General features: G+C 42.9%; 1 protein-coding gene across 1 annotated transcript in view; it reads left to right on the forward strand.

Moving 5' to 3' along the window:
• The first annotated feature begins 14,487 nt into the window (after window positions 1–14,487).
• The window catches only part of EPSTI1 (epithelial stromal interaction 1), an 81,309-nt gene continuing 71,637 nt past the window's right edge, over window positions 14,488–24,159 (forward strand). The window contains exon 1 of the mRNA XM_074961353.1: window positions 14,488–14,678. Within this exon, the coding sequence (XP_074817454.1) occupies window positions 14,488–14,678 (191 nt within the window). The remainder of the gene's footprint in view (window positions 14,679–24,159) is intronic.

Raw genomic sequence — 24,159 nt, forward strand, 5'->3', positions numbered from 1 at the left:
TGTGCTATCTGCTGATTGATTCAGCAACAGCATGATGAAGCAATTCCCATAGACTGGCATAGGAAGAAATTCCTATAAAAATAGACTCTAAAAAGTGAGAACTTTGGGGTCTGGTTCTACAAACCAACTTCCAGAAGCATCAGATGAACATCTGACAAGGCCCTGCTCCCTCCTCATGTCCAGGCCACCTGGCCAGTGGCTTGGCATGAGCAACTCTAAGGCTGGTAACTATGATAACAACCGTGCAGAACCTGTGTGTGTGTGTGTTTGTATGAATGAATGTGTGAATAAATATGAGATTGAATGGAATGTTATAGCTATAACTAACTGCTTACTATGATTCTTTCTGTATTCACAATAAATGTGGTATTTTGCCTTTTTCCCTTTAATAAGATCCTGCTGGTTTTTATTTTATTGGTATAACATGGTGTCCCCAGAAGTGGGGACAGTATGGGATGCTGGGGGTATATTTTGGATCTGGATAGCTGGAGAGAAGGAAGCCCAGTCCAGCCTTGCCCAGCTTCCCTCTTCCCCACTGTAGCCCACTGCTTCAGCTGCTCTGGCAGCTCCCAGGCATTCCACTTAGGGCATGCTGTTGCTGCTGCTACTGCTTTGGTGGCAAGGGCCCAGCCTTAGAATGTTCATGTCAGTCACTATTTTGTCAGCCTGCCAGAATTTTCCTGAGGAACGCAAGTAAGAAAGGAAAATGGTGATTTTTAACACTTTACAACTCAGATAAATCGGGATGGAATTTCATGAGACAGAGGAAAGCCATCAGTGTTGAGAAGTATAGATTGTAGAAAACGGTGGGTATCTTATGCACCCGAGGGTGTGGGAGGACAAAGAAAGTAAGAAGAAGAATTTACTACTTGCGAGATGCCTGCCATCTTGGCCAACATGTTAGAGTTTGAAGCAGAGACCTTCAGAGTTAAAAGCATGAGCTGCAATAGCTTGAGCTAAAGAGCCAAGTTTCTGCATCCGCTGTCTGTAAGAGCTCATATCTTCTGTGGATTGGCACAGAAGGGAACTTGTAAAACAAGTTCACCAGTGAGTGTACACACTATCTTAACCCAGTCCAAATTAAAAGGTCCCGAACAGACATCTCCATTGAATTAAATGTAATCAGACCTCGTTTACTTGCTGCTGTAGCTAATCACATGCTCCATGGCTTCTGGTCCAGATGAGTAAGGAAGGATATTTTCAAAATAAAAGCTGGATACATTGATTCTAGTATATTTATTCCTTCACGTCCCCATTTCTGTTTTCTCAGTCTCTCAGTTCTACGTTAATTTTTAACCTCATTCTCTCAGAACTCACTTCTTTTTTGTTCTTTCTCTCCCCAACTCCATTTCAAACCCTGCCTTATTTGTCACACCTCTCCTTTGTCTGTATAATCTGTCCTCCTTATCTTTGTTCATTTGCTTCCTCTATTTCTTTTTTTCTTCCCCTCCAACCTTGTCCAGTGTGACATGATGCAGAAAAGTATGCATGAATTGGTTCCACACCCTTCCTATCAAGCACTTCCATTCAATCCTACTGCCCCAGTTTTTTTAAATCCTCTTTTCTCCTCCCTCCAGTACACCCAGTCCTTCCAGCAGTGTGCCTTGACTGGCCTGAAGGTCCTTCTTGCAGAAGGGCCTCAATTTATCCTAATATCCTCATTGATTATGGCTGAAATGTACTCTCCTATTTGTGCCTCTCAGTTGTTAATGGGCAACAGACCTAATTTCTATTCCCAGCTGAGAGGCAACCATAAGAGGTGTACTATACAGAACATGTTATATGTGATACACCCTGTATCCCAGCAGTGACACATAGAAACTATAGCCGGGCAGAAATTAGGATGACCAGATGTCCATAACACACGTAAAACTTGAGAGATTCAGCAACAGAACTTGCTTGGTGGCCAAACCTTGGCCCTTCTGAGATTGAAATAATTTTGGACCTCATTGTTTTCCAGTTATATAGGAAGATTCACCTCAGTGCCTTAGCCTTTCACACTAATAAAGAACAAGACCAAAATAATTTTAAAAACTCCAACCCCACAGCCAATAACTAATGCAAAAATGCCCCCCTCAGCCTTCAGATGGGAGGAGAGAGAAACACTTTGTAGTAAATTACCTGTCATTTTCTTGTAAGGCACTGGACACCACATTGTTGAGCAAGGAAAAGAAAGAATGTTCTCTCAGATGATTCACAGATTCATAGATTCCAAGGCCAGAAGGGACCACTGTGATCATCTAGTCCAGGGATCGGCAACCTTTGGCATGCAGCCCACCTGGTAAGCCCCCTGGTGGGCCGAGCCAGTTTGTTTACCTGCCGCATCTGCAGGTTCTGCTGACTGCAGCTCCCACTGGCCGCGGTTCACTGCTCCAGGCCAATGGGGGCTGCAGGAAGTGGCGTGAGCCAAAGGATGTGCTGGCCACCACTTTCCGCAGCCCCCATTGGCCTGGAGAGGTGAACGGCAGCCAGTGGGAACTGTGATCGGCCGAATCTGCAGACGCAGCAGGTAAACAAACCGGCCCGGCCCATATAACACAGACCATAGACCTTCCCCAAAACAATTCCTAGAGCATCTCTTTTAGGAAAACATCCAATCTTGATTTTAAAATTGTCAGTGATGGAGAATCCACCACAACCCTTGGTAAATTGTTCCAATGGTTCATTACTCTCACTGTTAAAAATGCCTTACTTCTAGTCTGAATTTCTCTACCTTCCAGCCACTGGATCATATTATACCTTTCTCTGCTAGATATTTGTTCCCTATGTAGGTAATTATAGGCTAATCAAATCATGCTTTCACCTTCTCTTTGTTAAACTAAATAGATTGAGCTATTGGAGTCTATCACTATAAGGCATGTTTTCTAATTCTTTAATCATCCTTGTGGTTCCTCTCTGAACAATCTCCAATTTTTCATCATCATTTCTTGAATTGTGGGCACCAGAACTGGACACAGTATTCCACCAGTAGTCATATCAGTGCCAAACACAGACATAACATAGCCTCTCTCCTCCTACTTGAGATTCCCGTGGTTATGCAGCCAAGGATTGCATTAGCCCTTTTGGCCACAGCATTACACTGGGACTTTATGTTCAGCTGATTATCCACATGACACCCCCCCCCCCCCCAAATCTTTTCAGAGTCCTTATGTCCCAAAATAGAGTTCCCCATCCTGTAAGTATGGCCTACTTTTTTTTGTTCCTAGATGTATACATTTACATTTAGCCATATTAAAATTCATATTGTTTGCTTACACCCCGTTTACCAAGCAATCCAGATCACTCTGTATTGTCAGCAATCCCTTGAGGTTGAGGATGATCTCTTTCACAGGTATTATTTTTCATGGGTCCTTTGGTGACTGAATAGTCCGATTCTTAAGCCACAGGCTCCTTGGCAGACATTGCAGGTGGTGTTGGAAGACAGGGATGGGCTGCGAAGGCTGCATGACTGTTGTCTTTCCTTTCTTTTCTGGCATTTTTCTGCGACCTGGGCAAGGCGATTTTCCTCAAAAGTGGACGTTCCCCCTCTGACAAGTCTTCTCCAGTTATCCCTATCCTGGGCTGTTGTCTCCTGGTGTGCAGTGTCGATGCCACATCTCTTGAGGTTTATCTTGAGGGTGTCTTTAAAACATTTCTTTTGGCCTCCTCATTTCCTTTCTCCTTTGGTAGTTAGGTGTACAGCAGTTGTTTTGGTAAGCGTACATCAGGCATGTGCACAAGTGCCTACTCCACCTCAGCTAGTGCTGGATAATCAGGGCCTCAACACTGAAGATGTTGGCCTCTGAGGACACTGACATTAGTGCAACGATCCTCCTACTTTATGTTGAGGATCTTCTGAAGAAAGTGCTGGTGCGTTCCAGGTTTTTCAGGTGTTTTCTGTTTGTCACCCAAGTCTCACAGCCATAGAGAAGTAAATTGGGATTACCACCGCTTTGTAAAGTAAAAGTTTAGTATGTGTTCAGTTTTTGTTGTGATTCTTGAACACCCAGCGAGACAGTCTGCCAAAGGCAAGGCTGGCACAGCAAATTCTGTGCTGAATCTCGACATCTATGTCTGCCCTCTGTAAGAGATGGCTGCCAAGATAGGCAAAGTATTCTACATTTTCCAGTTCTTCTTTGTCGATATAGATCTTCCTTGCTGGGTCTGATGATTGACCGGGGACTGGCTGGTGGAGAACTCTTGTTTTGCCAATGTTCAGAGCTAGCCCTAGGCTTTTGTAAGCTTCAGAGAAGCAATCAAGTGCTGTTTGAAGATCCTCCTTCGAGTGTGCAACTACAGCACAATCATCCGCATACTGGAGTTCAGTTATTGTTGCAGATATTACTTTAGTTCTGGCACGGAGACGAGAAAGATTGTAGAGGTTGTTGTCAATCCGACACTGGATGCCAATGCCCTTTGGTAGATGGTCTTGGGTTAGTGTTTTCATAGCTATTAAGAAAATGGAGAAAAGGGTGGGTGCCAGTACACAATCTTGTTTTACGCCACTTCGGATGACCAAGGGCTCAGAGGTATGCACAGGATGGAGGCAATCATCTGGTCATGGAGGAGTCTTACAATGGGGATAAATTTGCTTGGGCAGCCAAACTTTCCACAGAGCCTCATAGTTGATAGACTAAGGCTTTGGTCAGATCGATAAAGGCCACATACAGCTCCTGGTGTTGTTCTTGGCATTTTTCCTGGATCTGCCTGGCTGCAAAAATCATGTCAGTTGTGCCTCATGATGGTCTGAAACCGCACTGAGACCCTGGAAGTACTTCCTCTGCAAGAGGGAGCAGGCGATTCAGTAAGATTCTAGCAAGAATCTTCCCAGCGATGGAGAGGAGGGCAATGCCTCGATAGTTGCCACAGTCAGCCCGGTCTCCCTTTTTGAAAATGGAGAAGATGTTAGCATTATGTAAATCAGCAGTGATTTCTTCGGTGTGCCAGATTTTGAGGAGCAGCAAGTGAAGCTTGGTAGTCAGTGTTTATCCCTCCACTTTCAGTACTTCAGCTGGTATGCCATCAGGACCTGGTGCTTTATTGTTTTTCATTTGTTTAATTGCTTTGCAGACCTCCTCAGGTGTTGGTGGGTTGGCAAGAGTTTCTCATATTGAGTGCTGAGGGATGGAGTCAACGGTGTCGTCAATCACAGTCTATTCTCAATTTAGAAGCTTTTTGTAGTGTTCCTTCTAGTACTCTTTGATGGATTTGTTATCTTTAAGAAAGGTACAACGATCTTTGGATCTCAGAGGTGTGAGGCTACATGAGCTTGGTCTTTGTCTCACAAAGAAGCTCCACATATTATGTCTATCAGCGAATGTTTGGATTCTTTTGCTTTGTCCTCCCACCAATTGTTTTTGATTTCTCAGATCCTCCTTTGAACTTCAGCTTTGAGCTGATGGAAAGAGCTCTGCCTCTGACTGGATAGTAGTTGGTTTTGCGAGTCGCAGAAGGCTTTTTTCTTCTGGTCCAAAAGGATATTTCCTGTGATATATTAGTGGAATGGAAAAGTGTTATCACCATCATGTAATCTCAATGTTGTCGTCATCAAACCAGTCCTGATGGCAGCGAGTAGCAAGGCCAATGGATTCCTTGCAAACCTCATGGATGGTCTGTTTTAGGGCTTCCCAGTCTTTCGACACTTGTGTTGTCATTTTCTGGTGTGCACATGGCCAGTTTTTCACTGAGGAGTGTTTGGAAGTTCTCCTAGTGCACTGAGGTTTGAAGTCTTTGGACGTTGTATTGCTGTCTGTGTGATTTGGATTGCTTTTTATGTTTTGGTATAATCCTGATGGACATGACTGACGTCACCAGACAGTGCTCAGTCCAGCAACCATCGGCTTCTCTCCTGACGCGGGTGGTTTGGACATCTCTTAGATCCTATGTTCTTACAGTGATATAGTCTAGGAGGTGCCACTGTTTTGAGCGGGGGTGTTGCCAAGTTGTTTTGTACTTGTTTCTTTGTCTGAAGACTGTGTTTGTGATCACAAGGTCATGCTCCATACATTTGCTGAGTAGAAGGATGCCATCGGAATTGGTCTTTCCCACTCCTTCTTTCCCAATGGCACTACTCCATATGTTAGAATCTCAGCCAACTCTTGCGTTAAAGTCCCCTAGGAGGATTATCTTATCTGTTTTTGGAATGGATGGCAAAATTTTATCAAGGTCAGTGTAAAAGGATTCTTTCTGTTCTTCTTCACCATCAAGAGTTGGTGCATATGCACATGTACTAATAGTGGCAAATGACTTATTGACCAATTTGATGCGGAGGATCATACGGCGCTCGTTGATGCCAATGGGGAGTTCAGTCTGGCGGTTGACTAGGAGGTTTTTGATTGCAAAGCCAACACGGTGTATTCGCGGGTCGCTTGCTGGTTTCCTCTTCCCTCAAGTGGCCTTCATCTGCACGTCTTGTTTTGCTGAGAGCAGCGATGTTGATGTTGTACCTCGAGAGTTCTCGGGCAACAATTGCTATTCTGTGTTTGAGTCTTTCACTTTTTGATTTGTCTAATAGGGTATGGACATTCCAAGTTGCAAGAAACATTTTTGTTTTTCGACTGCATTGGGAGTGATCCCTCTGGACACGGTTATCCAGTCAGGTATGGTGGGATAGTCTATGATTGGGGCATCTTTTATAGCCTCTTTCCCATATGGGGTGAGCAGAAGGGTTCCTAAAAAGGCCTGCTCAGTCATGACCACTGCTGCCAAAAATGCCCCCTATCCCAGTCCAGGGGCACATGACGACCATCTTGCAATCACCACCTGTGTGTGGGTCTGTGACTAGTGACTCCTGGTGATCACTTCACCTATCCCCGTAGTCACTCGCCCATTGACGCAGGACTTTTATGGGTAGCGGTGGGGGAAAAGTTCTTCCTCTGAAAGAAGCCTGCTTTGTGAGTAGTTTAATGTGGGGGAGCTGATGCGCACCAGCACTCACACAAATCTTGGCAGAAGAGGCACCTGTGTCTGGTGGCAAGGTCCAAGATGACTGGGAGTTTCTCCTCTGTTGCAGCCTTCGTCTGGCTCCGTTGCAGCCTTCGTCTGCCTCCATAAATGTCCTGCTTCATCTGCCTGTTCTGCCGTTGAGGCTTTATACTAGGTTGTGCTGTGGTGGGCTGCACTTTGTGTGGTACCTTGCCTTCGATGGGTGATCCTACCAGGAGTACAAGACTCCAGATGGCATCGCTCGTAGGGCCTTAAGTATACACAAGCTTCTCCAACATGTCAAGGTGGCAGCTCAAGGAAAAGACTCTGTATCCAGGGCCGGCTCTACAGTTTTTGCCACCCCAAGCAGAGAAAAAAAACTGCCACTGCGGATGGCAAAAGGAAGAAGTTGCTGCTGATTTGCCGCTGCGGCCAGCAAAGGGGAGAAGCTGCCGCTGAATTGCCGCCATGGCCGGAGGAACTCCCACCCCTTTCTAACTGCTGCCCCAAGCACCTGCTTGGAACGCTGGTGCCTGTAGCCGGCCCTGTCTTTATCAGTAACCTATTGTCTTCATTATTGATCATTGCCCCAATGTTTGTGTCATCTGCATATATTATCAGTGATGATTTTATGTTTTCTTCCAGGCCATTGATAAAATCTTAAATAACGCCAGTCAAAGAATCAATCGCTGTGAAGCCCCACTAAAAACAGACCTGCTTGATGATGATTCCCCATTTACAATTACATTTTGAGACCTATCAGTTAGCCTATCTGTGTCCCATGTTAATTTTATATCATTCTAGTTTTCTAATCAAAATGTCATGTGTTACCAATTCAAACAACTTGCAGAAGTGTAAGTATATCACATAAATACTGTTACCTTTACCAACTAAACTTGTAATCCAGATAGTTTGACAGGATCTCTATTCCTTAAACCCATGTTAGCTGGTATTAATTATATTATCCTCCTTTAATTCCTTATTAATTGACTCCTGTATCAGCTGCTCCCTTATCTTGCCCAGGATTGATGTCAGACTGACAGGCCTATAATTGCCTGAGTCATCCTGTTTACCCTTTTTAGGTACTGGCACAACATTAGCTTTCTTCTTGAACTTTTTCCAGTGTTCCAAGACTAATTGACAGTCAACATTAATGGCCCAGGGAGCTCCTCAGTCAACTCTTTGAAAACACTTGGGTGCAAATTATTTGGACATGCTGATTTTAAAACGTCTGACTTTAGTAGCTGTTGTTTAACATTCCCTTGATATATTAGTGGAATGGAAAAAGTATTATCACCATCATATGATATGATTACATCATCTGTTTTTCCCCCAAATACAGAACAGAAATATTTATTGAAAACTTCTGCCTTTTCTGCATTATTATTGATAATTCTATCATTTCCATCTAGTAATGGACCAATAGCATTGTTAGGATTTTTTTTGTTCCTAATATACTTTTAAGGAGAATAAGAAGGAGGTTTTTTTACACTGCTGGCCATAGGTTTGCTTCCCTTATCAACTTTCTATAATTCCTAGCTTCTAATTTAAATTCACTACTATCAACATCCCTTTTCTTCCATTTATATATATATATATATATATATTTAGACAGGGAAGTGAAGGCAGCTATAAGTAAATAAATAAATAAATATTAAAAATTAATAAATATTAAAAAGTGGCCTGATTTAGACTGGGAAGTGAAGGCAGCTATAAATAAATAAATAAATAAATAAACAAAAATAAAAGTATATTAGGAACAAAAAGAATCCTAACAATGCTATTGGTCCATTAAATATTTATTTATTTATTTATTTATTTATTTAGAGCAGCCTTTACTTCCCCAACTAAATCAGGCCCCTCTTTCAATCAGTAGGTATGTAGGGGGTGTGGCCCTCCCTCGCTGTCAATCTCTGAGGGAGGCAACACCTTTTTGCTGTCACACCTCTGGAATAGCAGTCTAACAAAGGGGGAAAATTAATAGTCTCTAGGGCTCAAACCCTTAGGCAGGCTAGAGCAGTGAATAGTCCAGAGGCTCAGGCAGGACAGGGCCCCAAGCAGTCTAGGGTTCCCTCCCTCAGGCAGGGTCAAGCAGGGAAAAGTTCAGGGGCCCAGGCCCTTAGGCAGGGCAGGGCACCAAGCAGTCTAGAGCTCCAGCCCTCAAGCCAGGTGGAGCAGGTAAGAGTCTTGAAGCCTGGCCCTTAGGCAGTGGTGAGCCCCAAACACAGTCTAGCATCTTATCTCAGAGGACAGTAGATTAAGACAGGCCTCCTGGACTAAGGGAGAGGAGGCTGCCACTCCATGAGCTGGGTGGCAGGGGGACACAGACCAACCCAACTCCACCGCATCCCAGCCCAGGGCCCTAACAGTGGCAGAGTGGAGATCCAGCCACAACACACTGACTTGGGGTCAGCCAGCAATCCAGCCGGATTGTAGTCAACTGGCCCTGGGCTACTTCCTCCCCTCCCCTCAGGGTGTACATGGGTCCTAGGTTTGTCCTCCATCTCCCCAGGGTACACTGCCAGGGGCAGTCCCAGCAGCTCCTCAGCATCAGGCGTGTCTGGCAGTTCTGGTAGCTTGGGAGCATTCTCGGGACAACAGAAGTCTCCTGCGGGCTCTGGTTCCAGCTGCAGGCTGGATGCATCTGTCTCCCTTGGTGGCTCCAGCCCAATTGAGTTGCAGGGCCTGCCTCTTATACTTCCAGTTCCTGTTGCACCCCTCTGCTTCCAGCATGGTGGGCATGGACATCCTGGTTCTGCCCACCAGTGGGTGTCTGGCCCTCCCTTGCTGTCAATCACAGAGGGAAGGCACACCTCTTTGCTACAGGGCATCTAATAAAATGTTCTTAAACAATTCATACATATCATTCACGTTTTTCTGATTAAATTCTTTCTCCCAGCTGATTTGGCTTATAATTGTTTTAAGCTTTGTGATACTATGATTGTAAAGCACCAATATAGATAGGTAGATAGATAGATAGATCTATATCTGGATTTTATTGTTTTCACATAATAAATGGGATCAAGTAATGATCACTTGTACCTAATGACTCTTAATTTTTAATTCTTTGATCAGTCCCTCTTTATTTGTCAAGATGCAGCCTAATATAGAATTCCCCCATGTTGGCTGCAACACTTTTTGGGTTAGGAAATTGGCATCTATTATACTTAGAAATTCCAAGGAAGTTTTAGTACTGACAGCATAAGACCCCCAGCATATGTCATTCAAACTGAGGTCCCCATGATTGTGCAGCTTTTTTTTCTATACATTATAGATAAGTGTGTAGGGAGCTGGTCATCCTATTCCCTAATGTGATTTGGTGATCTGTAGTAGACACCAATTAATATCCCATCTTGTGCTTTATCTGTTAGAACATTGATGCATAAGCATTTGAGATTTTTTTTTTCTGAGTTCTCAGTGATTTGGCAACAGGTAATGTCATTTTTGACATAAAGTGCCATTCCCCCTCCCCTTTTGCCATCTCCATTCTTCCTAAATAAGGTATAACCATTGGTTTTAATATTCACATCATGTGATTAATCCTACCAGGATTCAATAATACCAACGAGATCAAATTTCTGCTCATAAATGAGCAATTCCAATTGATCTTGTTTGTTACCCAGGGTCCTAGCATTGGTGTATAGGCAATTAAAGAACTTCTGTTATACCAATAAAATAAAACCCAACAGGATCTTTTAAAAGGGAGTAAGACAAAATGCTGTGTTTATTGTGAATACAAAATAAGGCATAGTAAACAAGTAATCATAACCATTCTATCCCATGTACTCACACAAAATACCAAAAGAGGCAAAGCAAGTAAACAGTCATATTTACTACATCCCATTCACTCCCACACGCATACACATACAAGTTCTGCAAAGTTGTTATAGTTACCAGCCTAGAGGTTGCTCATGCCAAGTTACTGGCCAGGTAACCTGGGCATGAGGATGGAGCCGAGTCTTTGTCAGATGCGCATCCGATGCTCCTGGAGGGTGGTTGCAGAGCCAGACTCAAAGTCCTTAGTCTTTAGGGTCTGTTTTTATAGGAGTTTTATTCCTATGCCAGTCTATGGAGGTGGCTTTATCATGCTGTTGCTGAATCAGTCAGCACATGGCAGATCCCTGACGGCTCCGTGCTGCCAGATGTTATCTTGTTATTCGGTTCTCTCATCCTTGAGGCTGTTGTGTGGATTCCAGTCTGCACTCCGGGGGCCATCCGCTTATCTCCACTTAGCGCATTCTTCGGCCAATCAATACTGAAGTGGTAACTCTTAGGCTGGCACTCCTAACCATGCATCTTCTCATACAACATCCATTCACATGCATTCTCGAGCTTTATTTCAACATATATCTCTTCTGACTTTAATAACTCTTAGGGTGTAATGAAACTGCTTAACCCCCTTACCATATAACATACATAACAAGCAAGATAAAGAACGTGAGAAGGGTGGGAGTCTCTGTGTGCTGTTCTGAGGAACAGTTGTTTTTGAAAAGTCTTATCTCTTCTGAGAACAGACTCTTTGTCCCAGATGTGCTGAGCAGTTTGGCCTTCTAATTAACATTAGTTTGGGATCTTTAAACTATATACAATTAAAAATCATATAGAAATCCTCTGGTATAATAACACTTCTTTTCTGCACATCCTTTGGTTCCTTGATTAATTTTGTTCTCAAAATCTCGATTTTGTGCCAAGTGTTCAGCTCTTCCCTCTTTTTACCCTTCCCTATTGCTATTAGTTTTACACCCTCCTCACTGTTCTAGCAAGCCTGTTCCTGAGAATATTGGCTCCACTTCTAATGAGGTGGAGGCCATCCAAACTATAAAGCCTGCTCTCCCCACAGAAGGTGGACCAATATTCCACAAAACCTAAACCCTACACCCTATGCCATTTACCTGGAGGTTCACTTCCAGCAGTTCACTTCCAGAATCTTCTGCCCTCTGCCATCCTTCCCTCGTGGGACAGGAAGGATCTCAGAGAACATTGCTTGGACATTCTTTGTTTTCAGCATGCTTCTGAGTTCCCTGGAGTCATCTATTATCTGTGAGATATCCCGTGATGCAGTGTCATTAGCACTTACATGAAGGATCACCATATGAACCATGTCAACAGTAATGTGGCAATCAGGGAGAAATGTCACAGGCCCCTAGGAAAGGAATCACCAGTTCTAGAAATATGTGGCAGTTGGAGGCAGCTAGGAGCCATCAGACCAGAAGAAAGCTGTTGCCAGAAATTCAAATGACAATGTTGGAGTCCTCGGACTTACGACACAATTCGTTCCCCAGAACTGCATTGTAAGTCAAAATGTTGTACGTCGAAACCGCTTTTCCAGTAGGAATCAATGGTATAAAGGGGGTGGATTGGTTCCTGAACCAAGGCTTGATACACTATTTTCACCACAGTAACCCAGATTTTTGTACTAACTGAATTATAGATGACGAATGTAGCAACATCAATTTATTTATTTGGTAAATAGCATTCAAATAAACGTATAAAATCACATATGCTTTGACTTTCCATTTCCAGAATTTTTTAGGGCTTCCCCGAGGGCTGGGGCCCTTGCAGATGCTTATCTGATTGGTTTCCACAGCCAGGGTAGCTTGTTGCCGGGGCGCCTTGCCGCTTGTTGTTGATTGGCTCCCAGCCCCGGGCTCGACCAATCAGAAAGCTTGACCAGAGAAATCAGTGATTGATGGGGCTCAGCATGTGATGTGTGCTGTTCTCCCTGCCCGCTTTCATCTTAAGGGCGAAACAGGCTGTCAATTGAAAAGCGTCGTAAGTGAGAGGATTCCCTGTAATTGCTTCCCTATAACGGGCTGGTGTTGCTGCTACTGCTGCCCAGGAAGGGTAAAAAAGGTCCTGATGCTGCAGCAGGCTGAAAGTGCCTTACTGCTGCTGGAATTCTGAAGGCCCAGTAACTGCCTATTGTTTGTTTGTCCATAAGACCCTATACGGCCACTGACTCCTGTTAGACAGGATGCATAGGGTGGTAGAAAGAAAGAACCGAGAAAGAATATTCCTTCCGTCCTGCTCTGTATTCCTTGTAGGATCCCTTTACACTGCAAAAACAAACAAACCTCCTCTCCCCACAACATGTTACTGCTACATGGCTATGTGTCCCAGTTAGGAATCTCGATTAGTCTGGGGCGCTAGGAGAAAGCTGAATATGTATATAAGTATAGATAGTAGAAATGATGGGCCTGCAGCAAAATAGTTGCGGGATCTATCCGAATAAAGGTGTCAAATTAGACTTGTGGCTGTTTTGTTTTGTTTGTTTGTTTTTTGTACCAGATATGATGGTGTTCACATTTTTTCCCCAATTTTTTCCCCCAGTATAGTAGAAGCAACACTGGCTCTCTATTTTGGTTATACAATTTCTGTGTTTGTGACCCAAAACAGGTAAGATCCAGCAGGATTCAGATGCTGGATCTGAGTTTCTGTGGTACTATTACACTGGGGTCTGGATTTTTAAGGTGCAGTAGCAGCTGAATATGTTCTCTGTTTAGGCAATAAAATGTGGACTGTTAGGACCAAAACCTGGCTGAATATAGGAGAATCCACATGTTAGCACTGGATTTTTTTGACACTGTTTTATTGAATGAATTAGCATCCAGATTTCTTTGGTGCAATCGGAGCAGCTATCTTGTTCTTTATTTAGCCAGTGGCATTTGGGAGACTGGTTCCAACTTGCAGGAATCTGGCAGAATTTGTGTGTTGGATCTAGGTTTTTCCAGCTCTGTTGCACTGGGATGTATTGGAATCCAGATTTTTTTGTTAGAATAGGAGCAGCTAAACTTGTTCTCTACTTAAGCAGTGAAATTTGTGAAGCAGGTTCCCAAAATGTTCTGGATCCAGCACATTTCTGATGCTAGACCTGAATATTTGAAGTGCTGTTGTGCAAGGTGCATCAGGATCCAGATTTTATTGGTTTTGTTTTCTATTTTGTTTAAGAAGAGTGTCTACATTTGTTCTTTCTTCAGGCAGTAAAATTAGGAGGGTTGGAGCCAAACATCTGCTGGATCTATCAAGACCCAGGTATTGGATCTCGGGTACTGCAACACTGTTGAGCCACAATTTGTCAGGGGCCAGGTTTTTTTGATGCAGTAGGAAAAGTTAGACGTGTTCTCCAGTTAGGTAGTGTAATTTGGGGCATTGGGGTCAACAACTGAAAGGGATCTAGCTTTTACCCAACCCCTACTTTAGATATTTCAGATATGTTAATTCAAAGAGAGCTGAGGCTGCACAAACTATCACCCAGCTGGGCCATTAGAATGAGAGCAGAAAAGCTTTCTATCTGTCCCTGAACTCCAGTTCCCAGTTACCTTTTGTGCCCTTGTCAGTCAAGGGATCAGCTTGAGCTCCAGGTGGAGTAGAGGTGATTGGGTGAATGAGGAAGGGAAAGTGCTCCTGCACGTGTCAGAGCAGGGAGGAGCTGGTTTGGGGGTGGTCTTATAAGAAATTGAAACCAACTGACTGTAACTCAGCAGTTTTTTCTTTCATTTCCTGGTTCCTTGTTTTGTTGTCAAAATTCCCTGGCTGGGTGGGATTTACAGCCTTCTTTGACAAGACAGGACACACTTTGACACTATGTATGGGGCAACAAGATGGGAAAAAGACAGCAGGCGCAGGGTGGCTGCTACCTCCACCACCTCCTATTCTAGGGGTTATCAGGAGCGGGAGAACTCTGGGCAGACAGAGGGAGCTGGAAACCCTAGGGGGGACCTGACTTCTGCAGAAGAATTGGGGTGCCAAAAACCAACCTTGCAACAGGAGCAGCAGTAAGTAGCAACCAGTCTAGCCAACTTTGTATGTATTTACACAATAATATTGTGAGTATTAAGTGCCAGTTTTTCACCAGACTCAGTGTGTGTATTTATATAAAGGATGTGAGTACAGAGGAAATTTTTTTGAAAGAGCTTAGGGTCAGACTTTCAAAATGCTTGGCCCTTAACTTTTTTCTGAGAATCTGACCACTTATTTGTGCCTAAATGAGAGCTGAGCTCTTATGAAGACTCTGGAGATATGGTTCAGAGATAATATTGCTGTGTGACCATGCACATGTACTTAATATGTTCATGTAAAAAACATAAGCTTTGTGTGCGTGCATTAGGTACAATGGGCTTACAGAATTTGGTGTGTATCTCTATTGCTATCTGTTTCTAAGCAGATGGTATTACGTACATTGTGAATACGTGTATGGACTCTTAATTAGAGAAGGTCTTGAACCGGAATGTCAAAGCCAATTCTGATAATCTTTTTCACCTAAATTTAATCACAGGAGATGGATTAAAAACTGCCAGATCCAAAAAATCAACTTTGGTTCTGAGCTAGAACTGATTTCCTTATGCAGTTTGGATGCAACCCATGATGGCAGGAATTGAAGACTAGTTTGTAAATGCTTAACCCTGACAAATGTAAAGCCAAAGCCTTAGCCCTGAGCTGTAGTTTAAAACTAACTGGGTTCCAGCCATCTCTAATTTTAACTTTTAGTTATTGTAACTAGATATTCTGCAGTCTATATGCTCTGTGTATGCATATGCACCTCCTATATGTATGCTTAGCTGGGCAAAACTATTAATTACTTACTTTTTTTTCACCCAAATTTAATTATTTTTTGTTTCCAAGTTATTTCTACACTGAACACTGTTAATGATAATGTTAACTATTCTGTTGATCTTGCTGTTTTTCTTTTCTTTCAAAGTGCAGCTGGTTTAAATTAGTCCTGCTCACTAGAAGCTGTTTCAGTTTCCTTTCTTTCTTTTACTGAAACTCAAGGAGGGAAAAGGGTGGAGCTAACATGGGACAACTGTGGGACAAAAGATCATAAACACTAATTGGAAGTTTCACTTTTTATTTTAATTTAATTCTCTAATGTTGAATGCTTGAACATCTAACAAGTTGTAAAATGATCTACTCTTGGTATGTATGGGCTATTTAGATCTGGATAACTTCACATAAGTTTTCTTCTGTTTGGGAAGATAATCATGCAGTCATGAATCTGATTAACTTCCTGCCTCTTCCAAAATTAGAAACAGGCAAGACAAAGACAGTTTGTGCCACCCTTTTTATTCTTTCTCTATTCTGGGGCTATCCAGGGATCAATTCAGCCTCTAGCATAAATTAGAATAGCCCCAAGGCTGCTCTAATTAACACACAGATAACTATGAGCTCAGGGGATTTTTCTGGCAGCTGGGAATAGCTAGAATGCACAGGCATTCTGGCCACCTCCTTTTCTTTGCATGACAGGAACACTCCTTACACCTGGAATGTTGGGAAATCCTATGACTGTCTTTCTAGCTCTGTACTATTAAGGAATTTGAAGAATAATCAGACCAAAGTAAAATCTCAAACTCTTTCAAACTGTTTCTGTTCCATCAGGATGCCTGACAATGAGAGGGAATGATCTGTCAGGAACTTAGCCAGCAATAGCATCTGTTCAAATTCAATTTGGAAATGAAACTCAAATGCCAGGACAAAACCCTATAGAATATCTTTGAAAGCCAAAATAAGGAAACAATGAATCAACAGGGTGACAAGAGCTTGAAAACACCTACTACCTGCTACAGTCAGTTTGTGCTTATTGGGTTGCTTGACTTCAAGTCTGTAACATGCTGTGAGGTTACATTTACTTGTAAAAGTTGATTTCCAAATTGCATGTGTTCAGAACAAACCTGAAACAAAAGCTTATCCTGAAAAAATAAATCTGCAAAAGGTAGAAAATGAAAGTGTAGTCAAGTGACTAAGAAAGAAAAAGGTTGTGATGGCCCCTCTTGTTCAGCAACCAGCCTTGACTCTTTTTTTTTTATATCTGACCTTGTGTAAAAAATAGTTTCCAATAAAATCCACCTTCCTGAAAAACAAACCTGCTATCATAAAATCCAAGGATATGACGTTGTACAAATGGGAACAAACATCCCTTGCCATGCAGGATGAAAAGAGAAAGGACACAGTGGAACGCTTGTTTACAGAACACTTATACTTTGCATTTACAGTTTGAAAAAAACTAGATTTTTTCAATCTTTATGCTCAATTAAAAAAAATCCATACAATCTGTTACCAATAGAAATCCACTTAGACAAATGGAAAATAAAACTGCAGTCTTTGTGCAATCAGATTTTAAAGGCCTGAAAATGAGTCCATTAAACTGGAGGCAAGAGGCTCTTCAAAATATTCCTGTAGACAACTGTCCTCTGTAATTGCAAGATGGTATTCAGTGAGTTCCAGAATCCTCTGAATTACACAGGTTGTTTAGGGCCTAATTCTCTACTCTATTCACAAGTAAATCTCCCATCACTACACCTTTCAGGATCGCACTCATTCATAGAGGTTAGTCACCTTTCTAATTGTTGGTAACCGGACCCTTGAGGTCCTACCCCTGTCCTGCTTCTTCCCCAACAAGGCCCTGCCCCCATTGCTTGCTCCTCTCCCACCCCCTTCTCATGGTTGCTTGCTGGATTGTTTCAAAGAGCCTGCCTGTAGGTAGGAGGCAACCCTGGCTCAACAAGGGCTGGTGTGGATTAATGACTGAGGGCCCTGCCCTGCGGTAACTGGACTTTTAGTTCAGATGCCATTTAAGGTTGCCAGTTCCCCTTTGGACTGGACTTTCTGGTCAAAAACCGGGAACACGGCAACCCTAATTATGGCACCCAACACAGAAGCCAAAAACCAGACTGTCTGGGTAAAACCTGGCCAGATGGCAACCCTACACTCCGTCATTATTGGCTAGTGAGTCATCTAATCCATCCCCATGTATCAGTTTCCTTAGGGAAGTGTGGAGATAAATATTTCCTTTCACTGTTGGCATTCAGATGACATCTACTGAACAGCAGAGAGCAGTTCACCATGATTTCATTTTAAGGTAACTCTTCCCTAATCTTAAACTGTGTGATAGTATAGTGCAGTGGTTCTCAAACTAGGGCCGCCACTTGTTCAGGGAAAGCCCCTGGTGGGCCGGGCCGGTTTGTTTACCTGCTGCGTCCACAGGTTCGGCCGATTGTGGCTCCCACTGGCCGCAGTTCGCCGCTGCAGGCCAATGGGGGCTGCAGGAACGGCAGCCAGCACATCCCTTGGCCCGCGCTGCTTCCCACAGCTCCTATTGGCCTGGAGCGGCGAACCGCGGCTAGTGGGAGCTGCGATTGGCCAAACCTGTGGACGCAGCAGGTAAACAAACCAGCCCGGCCCACCGGGGGCTTTCCCTGAACAAGCGGCGGCTCTAGTTTGAGAACCACTGGTCCAGTGGACCACCAAGCACAGTTTATCCAAAGATGGTCCGGAACCAAACCTTGGGATCTAAGTGCCCCTTGACACGCCCAAAAGTTCAATTCTGGATCCCAGGTTTATGGCTTGGACCATAATCTCCAAATTTGGTAGCTCACCTCTAAACTTTAATGACTGTGGTGTATTGAAAAATGTCTTAAAATTAGAAGCTATCACTTTAGATTCTCAGGGTTTTTCCTGGCCCTGCTTGCAGGCTAGAGGTTTCCGTAAGGAAGCATGCAATCTCGGTCTTTCTACAGTCAAGGTGCAAAGAGTCAGCCAAAAGCAAGGTTGGGGAGTTGTGCATCTCTGCCTTAGGATCCAGCTTGCTTGCTCGTTCGTTCCTCCCCCTTTGGTTCTTGTGTGTTAAGTTGCAACCTTCCATAAGTGTATTTTAGATGACCTCATTTCTCTGTTTGTATAGTGTGAACATAGCTGTGAGTCACAGAGAGTTATACAGCTGAAAAGTGTATTCAGTGCCAATGTTAAGACCACAACTCTTGTTGCTGCCTCTCATGCTTTTTTTTCTCCTCTCCTCTCTGTTTCCTCTCCTTCTGATCTCTTTTCCTATGTAAAAGGCTTCTCCGCTCAGGGCTGTAGTTCTTTCTTAGGCCTCACTCAGGCAAGACACCCTAGTGACTTGGTACAAGGTCACTGCCTACCCCAAATCCTAAAAAGTTCATGCAGGAGCTAATTAACCCTGTCCTACTAGAGGGAGCAGGGGAAATATAAAGAGCTAATGACTAGTGAGACAGCTGGGTGTGAGTTGGAGCCCTGCCCACTGGTTTGTATGACTGTGGAGATTATTTGTAGTTGTCGCCTTTATTTTGCTACTGCTGTTTTGTTCTGTTTGGAAACTCTAGAACAGGGGTGGCCAAACTTACTGATCCTCCGAGCCACATACGACAATCTTCAGAAGTTCAAGAGCTGGGCACACCTGCCAGGGCTCAGCGCTTCTGCCCTGTGGCATGGTGGTGGGGCTAAGGGCTTCAGCCCCATGCGAGGCTCCTGCTGAGGCTCGGGGCTTCATTAAGAGTGCAGCTGAAACCCTGAGCTCCAGCAGGCACCTTCTGTGGGACTGAAGTTCTGAGCCCTGGCAGGTGTCTCCAGTGGGGCTAAGGCAGAAAACCCAAGCTCCTGCATAGTGTGGTAGGTGGAAAATGGGAGGGGGGGAGTTCTACAAGCCTCACTTTAACTGTAAAAGAGCAGCATGTGGCTCACGAGCCGCAGTTTGGCCATCCCTGCTCTAGATGTTCCCATAAAGGGGTTCCTGGAGAAGAGACAGTGTCTCTTTTTTTATTAAGAGACACTGTCTTTTTTTATTTTGGGGCTGGGAAATCTGTGCCTCAGCAAACAACCCTCTTAGTGAAAAGTCCCATTGAAATAAATTAAGACTGCAGGATTTGTCCAATGATGACGGGAGAAATTGATGAGACCCAAACCTGTAAATGGATCTATGCTGCTGGACACTTGCACCCACACAGAGCCCTGTTAACATCAGTGTGTCTGTGTACACATATCTGTTGTAAGGATTTGGACCTAGCACTGTAATTTTCAGTTATCCATTGCAACTAGCTCCATTTAATGGGAAACAGACAGCTACCGGGCAGTTGTTTACCGCTAGCATGGACCCACTTTGGGAAAATGTCTGATTTGGCAGGTTGGTGACAGCTGCATGTGTGGCTGGTGTCCACCAATGCAGCCATGTATATGTGCCTTAGGAAGTGGGATATTCTTAAACAGTGCCTGACAATTGAATGCTAAGTCCATCTGTGAGTATCCTTGAAGGTGATGATACAACTCTCCTTGACAGTTTGATCCTTTAAGTCAACTAGCCTTTGTTTTCCTTCATGCAGTATTTCATGTAAACTTTCTCTGCTGCAGCTTAAGCCCATTTTTCTGCTTCTTTCCGCTGACTAATGAGAATAAATCGTTCTTGTCCTCTTTATAGTATTCCTTTTCCATAGCTGTTGATGGTTATAATGTCTCCATGATAGAATCATAGAATATCAGGGTTGGAAGGGACCTCAGGAGGTTATTGCTCAAATCAGGTCCAATCCCCAGCTAAATCAGGACCAGTCCCCAACTAAATCAGGTTCTGTAGACTGAACCTGCCCACATCTCTTCTTTTTCCAGGCCTTTAACCATTTGTGATGCTCTCCCTTGGACTCTCATGTTTCTATCTCTTACTGCAAACTGAACATCAGATGAGATCTAGTGCCATGGAGAGTGGAATAATTAGCTTGCAGCCATTTTGTATTGGTGCATATACTGTAGAACTGGACATACTTGCTCTGGAAATAACTGATAACATTTTGAAGAGATGCAAAAGTAACAGTTCCAATTTCATTAGCATGGCTCCGTAAAGGTAGCGACAGGAGAGTGCTCATGCTGCTGCTCGCATTGCCTCTTGCCAGGTAATGTAAGAATTTCCCAGCCAAATGGCAAAAATAACATGCAAAATTATCAATGGGCGCCATCTGGCAAAATAGGACATGTGCAACCAAAACAGTCTTATGTTGTGTAGTTTAATCAAAAACTATGCACAAGGAAGCAGTGTGAAGTTTATGAAGGTCCAGGTCCTGCAAGCATTTTAAGTACAACTTCATCAGGACTATTGCATGAATAAAATACATACATAAGAGTATGTACACTTGGTGCAAATCAAACCGAACATTGCTGGTGTTTTCCTTCTTTACTTCATATCTTCTCTATTTGAAATAGTGTCCCCACTCCCACCCACACAGTCAAATACTCCACCCCACCACCCCAGAATATGTGGAATTTGTCTTCACAAACTCATAACAGTTCTTTCTTTTTTAAAAAGAAAGTGCATTGCGGTTTCAGGCACCATACTCAGACCAATATCAAAGAAGTCAATGTTTGCTCAAAAGTAGTAGTAAGCCAAAATGTATTTTCTCTGTTTCTGTGGGGAAAATCTCAGAAAATCCATCAAGGATTTTCAGAGCTTATTAATGGGATTTCTATCGGGGGAGGTGGAGGAGAAACACATCCTCTATAACTCTAAAGAGACATTACAAGGAAAAGTTTTTAAAAAAAATAAAACAATAGATTTTTCATTAAGCACAAAATAAACAATTTAAAAAAAAAGTATTTTGGAGCCTGAGTAGTAGAAAACATATTTCCTTTTTGTTCCATGCCATTTTTTTCATACTCTTTGTACTTCACATTGTGTGCACTATTGATCATTTGAAATCTTCAAAATTAGGACGTTTCATTAATTTCCAGCAAGGCAATTAGGATAACTCATTTCCAAATACAGTTACTGCAGTAGCTCAGATTCTGCTTAAACAGAAAACTGACTAGAATGTTAAATTGCCCTCTTGTAACTAGGGTTCTGAAGGCTTTGCAGGATCAGAGTGTCTGTGAGAGGATATGTCTGACACATGGTATTGCAAACTGGCTCAAACAGAGTGAAAGAATTCCTTTCATAGAGAGGCAAAAGTAACAGTTAATGCAAAGGTCTCAAGGAAAAGGAAAAACAAATTAGAGTATGGATTTAAGCCCAGATCCTGCAATTTACAGTCTGTGAGTTGATTGCAGTGCCTGTACAGAACCTCATTAAAGAACACCCGTGGTAACTGCAGGACTTAGGACTGAGTTTCCACACTGACTGATTTCCAGTAAGCCTTGGGTGTCCAAAGCCACACTTTGACTGTTCAGCTGGGTCTTCTCTAATGTTAAACAAGTCATTTTCCAACTCCCAATGGTGCACACCTGGAATTTCCTCATCAATGACCTTTCAACCCTACGCTCCTAATGTAACCTGCATACATGGAGTAGGTACATGCATAGGGACTTCAGTAAAGGGAGACCAAAAAGGTGTTTACCTCCCCCCTATTTTGATAGTTTAAAATAACCAAAGCACTATATGATAGACTTGAAGGAAGCCAAAGCTGGTTTTGTCCCTTTCCTGCTCTGCATCTGCCTCTCTTCTCCTTATTTTGAAGCTTTCATCTGGTTTCCAAATAAACTTCAATGATATGAAAACCCATTCAGCTTTTAACAGTCTCCTTTTAACTGCACAGGCTTTTATGATGCTGTTTACTTCTTTTACCTTGCCCTGATGCATTTGTTGCTGATACATATATTTCAGCCAGTAGGAATGTCAGACTAAGGAAATGATCATCTTTATGGAGATTATGTATGTTTTGGATTTGTTGACCGTTCTTTCCATAGATACTTTTTAATATAGGTTTTAAAAAAACAAACAAACTGGGGATCTAAAGGAGAGGAAACATAATACTGTGAAATTTCAGAGCCTTACCATATGAGAGTACATTTAAAGGCTAATTCCTATCTCTATCTGTATCCGTAACCTTTTATAGGGCTCATCACCATAGTCCCTGAAGTCCATTCTGAAAAAGAAAACTATACATAATTTTCTTTGGCAAAGTTTGGAGAGACAATACAGGAAACAAGAAGAGGACTGAAGAAGTTGACAAACTCATGAATAACATCTCAAGAGAAGAAGTAGTCTGAAATCTGGCTAGTAAAATACCATAAAAACAAACCTAACAAAACCGTCAAAGAGCAGATGACATTCAAGCTTAGTTGGGGGTAGGAAGTCTAAACATTTTTAAATCCAGCCAAATAAGGGAATGCTTGGAGAAGCATACAGTAATATGATCAAGAATAACAAGTTGTGTTAAATAAACAAGGATAAGCTTTGTTAACTTGCCTTAAATTGATCATTAACTTAAGTGCAATACTTGAACATAACGGCCATACAGGGTCAGATCAAAGGTCCATCTAGCCCAGTATCCTGTCTTCTGACAATGGCCAATGCCAGGTGCCCCAGAGGGAATGAACAGAACAGGAGATCATCAAATGATCCATCCTCTGTTGCCCATTCCCAGCTTCTGGCAAACAGAGGCTAGGGACACTGTCCCTGCCCATCCTGGCTAATAACCATTGATGGACCTATCTTCCATGAACTTATTTAGTTCTTTTTTTGAACCCTTGTGGTGTGAACTTTTGTCTGCACAATCTTATAACACATCATGTTAGACAGATTTGTGATGGTGCAGTACATACTGCTTCCACTGAGTTTGCGGCACTCCAGTTGTTAAGGATATTTGGCTGCATGGAAAATGTTCAGTGGCTATCACAATAATAAGATAAGAGAGGATTGTATTAGCTGCCTCCATTAATGGAAGCAGCTCCATAGTTTAATTTTTTTAAATGAATCCACTTCCTAGAATAAGCGTTCAAAGAGAAATCAGTAATTAAACAGATATAAATACTTTCCTTCCCAGCCCTGGATCTCAGTGATATAGCAGCAGGCTGCTTTTTGCAGTCGAAGCTCTGTGTGATTTTTTTTTTCCTTGTCCCCTTTTCAGTTGCTTTCCTTAAGCACCTCCTGCGTCTCTCCTTCATAGTTCTCCTACTGCCAGCCTTGTTCTTCTTGCCCTCAGTGCTCCTCTGTCCTCACCCCATTCCTTTAATGTCTCTTTAATCCCCTAGCACAACTGGGACCCATTCTGGATTGCAGGATGGGGCGGGGGGGAGGCTTTCAAGCACTACTGCAAAATAATAAATATGCCCAGAAAATTTAAAGTCCTTCATAAGCATTAAGCTTCATGACATCACAGTGATGTACTATCCCCATTTTATAGATGAAGAAACTGAGGCATGGGCCAAAGATGGACATCAATAGGTGCTTGAGAGCACTAGGCACCTTGTAGGATGGAGCCTGGGAAGAGGAATAGAACCCAGAATTGCTAATTCCCATGCCTTCCCCGTTAGACAAACGTTTGACTGATGTTCATGGACAGGATGTACTGTATAACATAGTCTCCTACATCTTGAAATGAAGGAGACATTATATCAGCAGTGAGGGTGGGACTTTCATAAGCAGAGTTAGGCCAATGCTGAGTATTTCTGAAAATCTTATTCTTGACACACATGACATACAGCATGGCTTGTGATTGAAAACATCCCTGTGTATATACCTGCTGCAGAAATCATACATCCAGTTTT

This window comes from Natator depressus, chromosome 1, assembly GCF_965152275.1.
Source record: "Natator depressus isolate rNatDep1 chromosome 1, rNatDep2.hap1, whole genome shotgun sequence".
Taxonomy (NCBI): Eukaryota; Metazoa; Chordata; order Testudines; family Cheloniidae; genus Natator; species Natator depressus.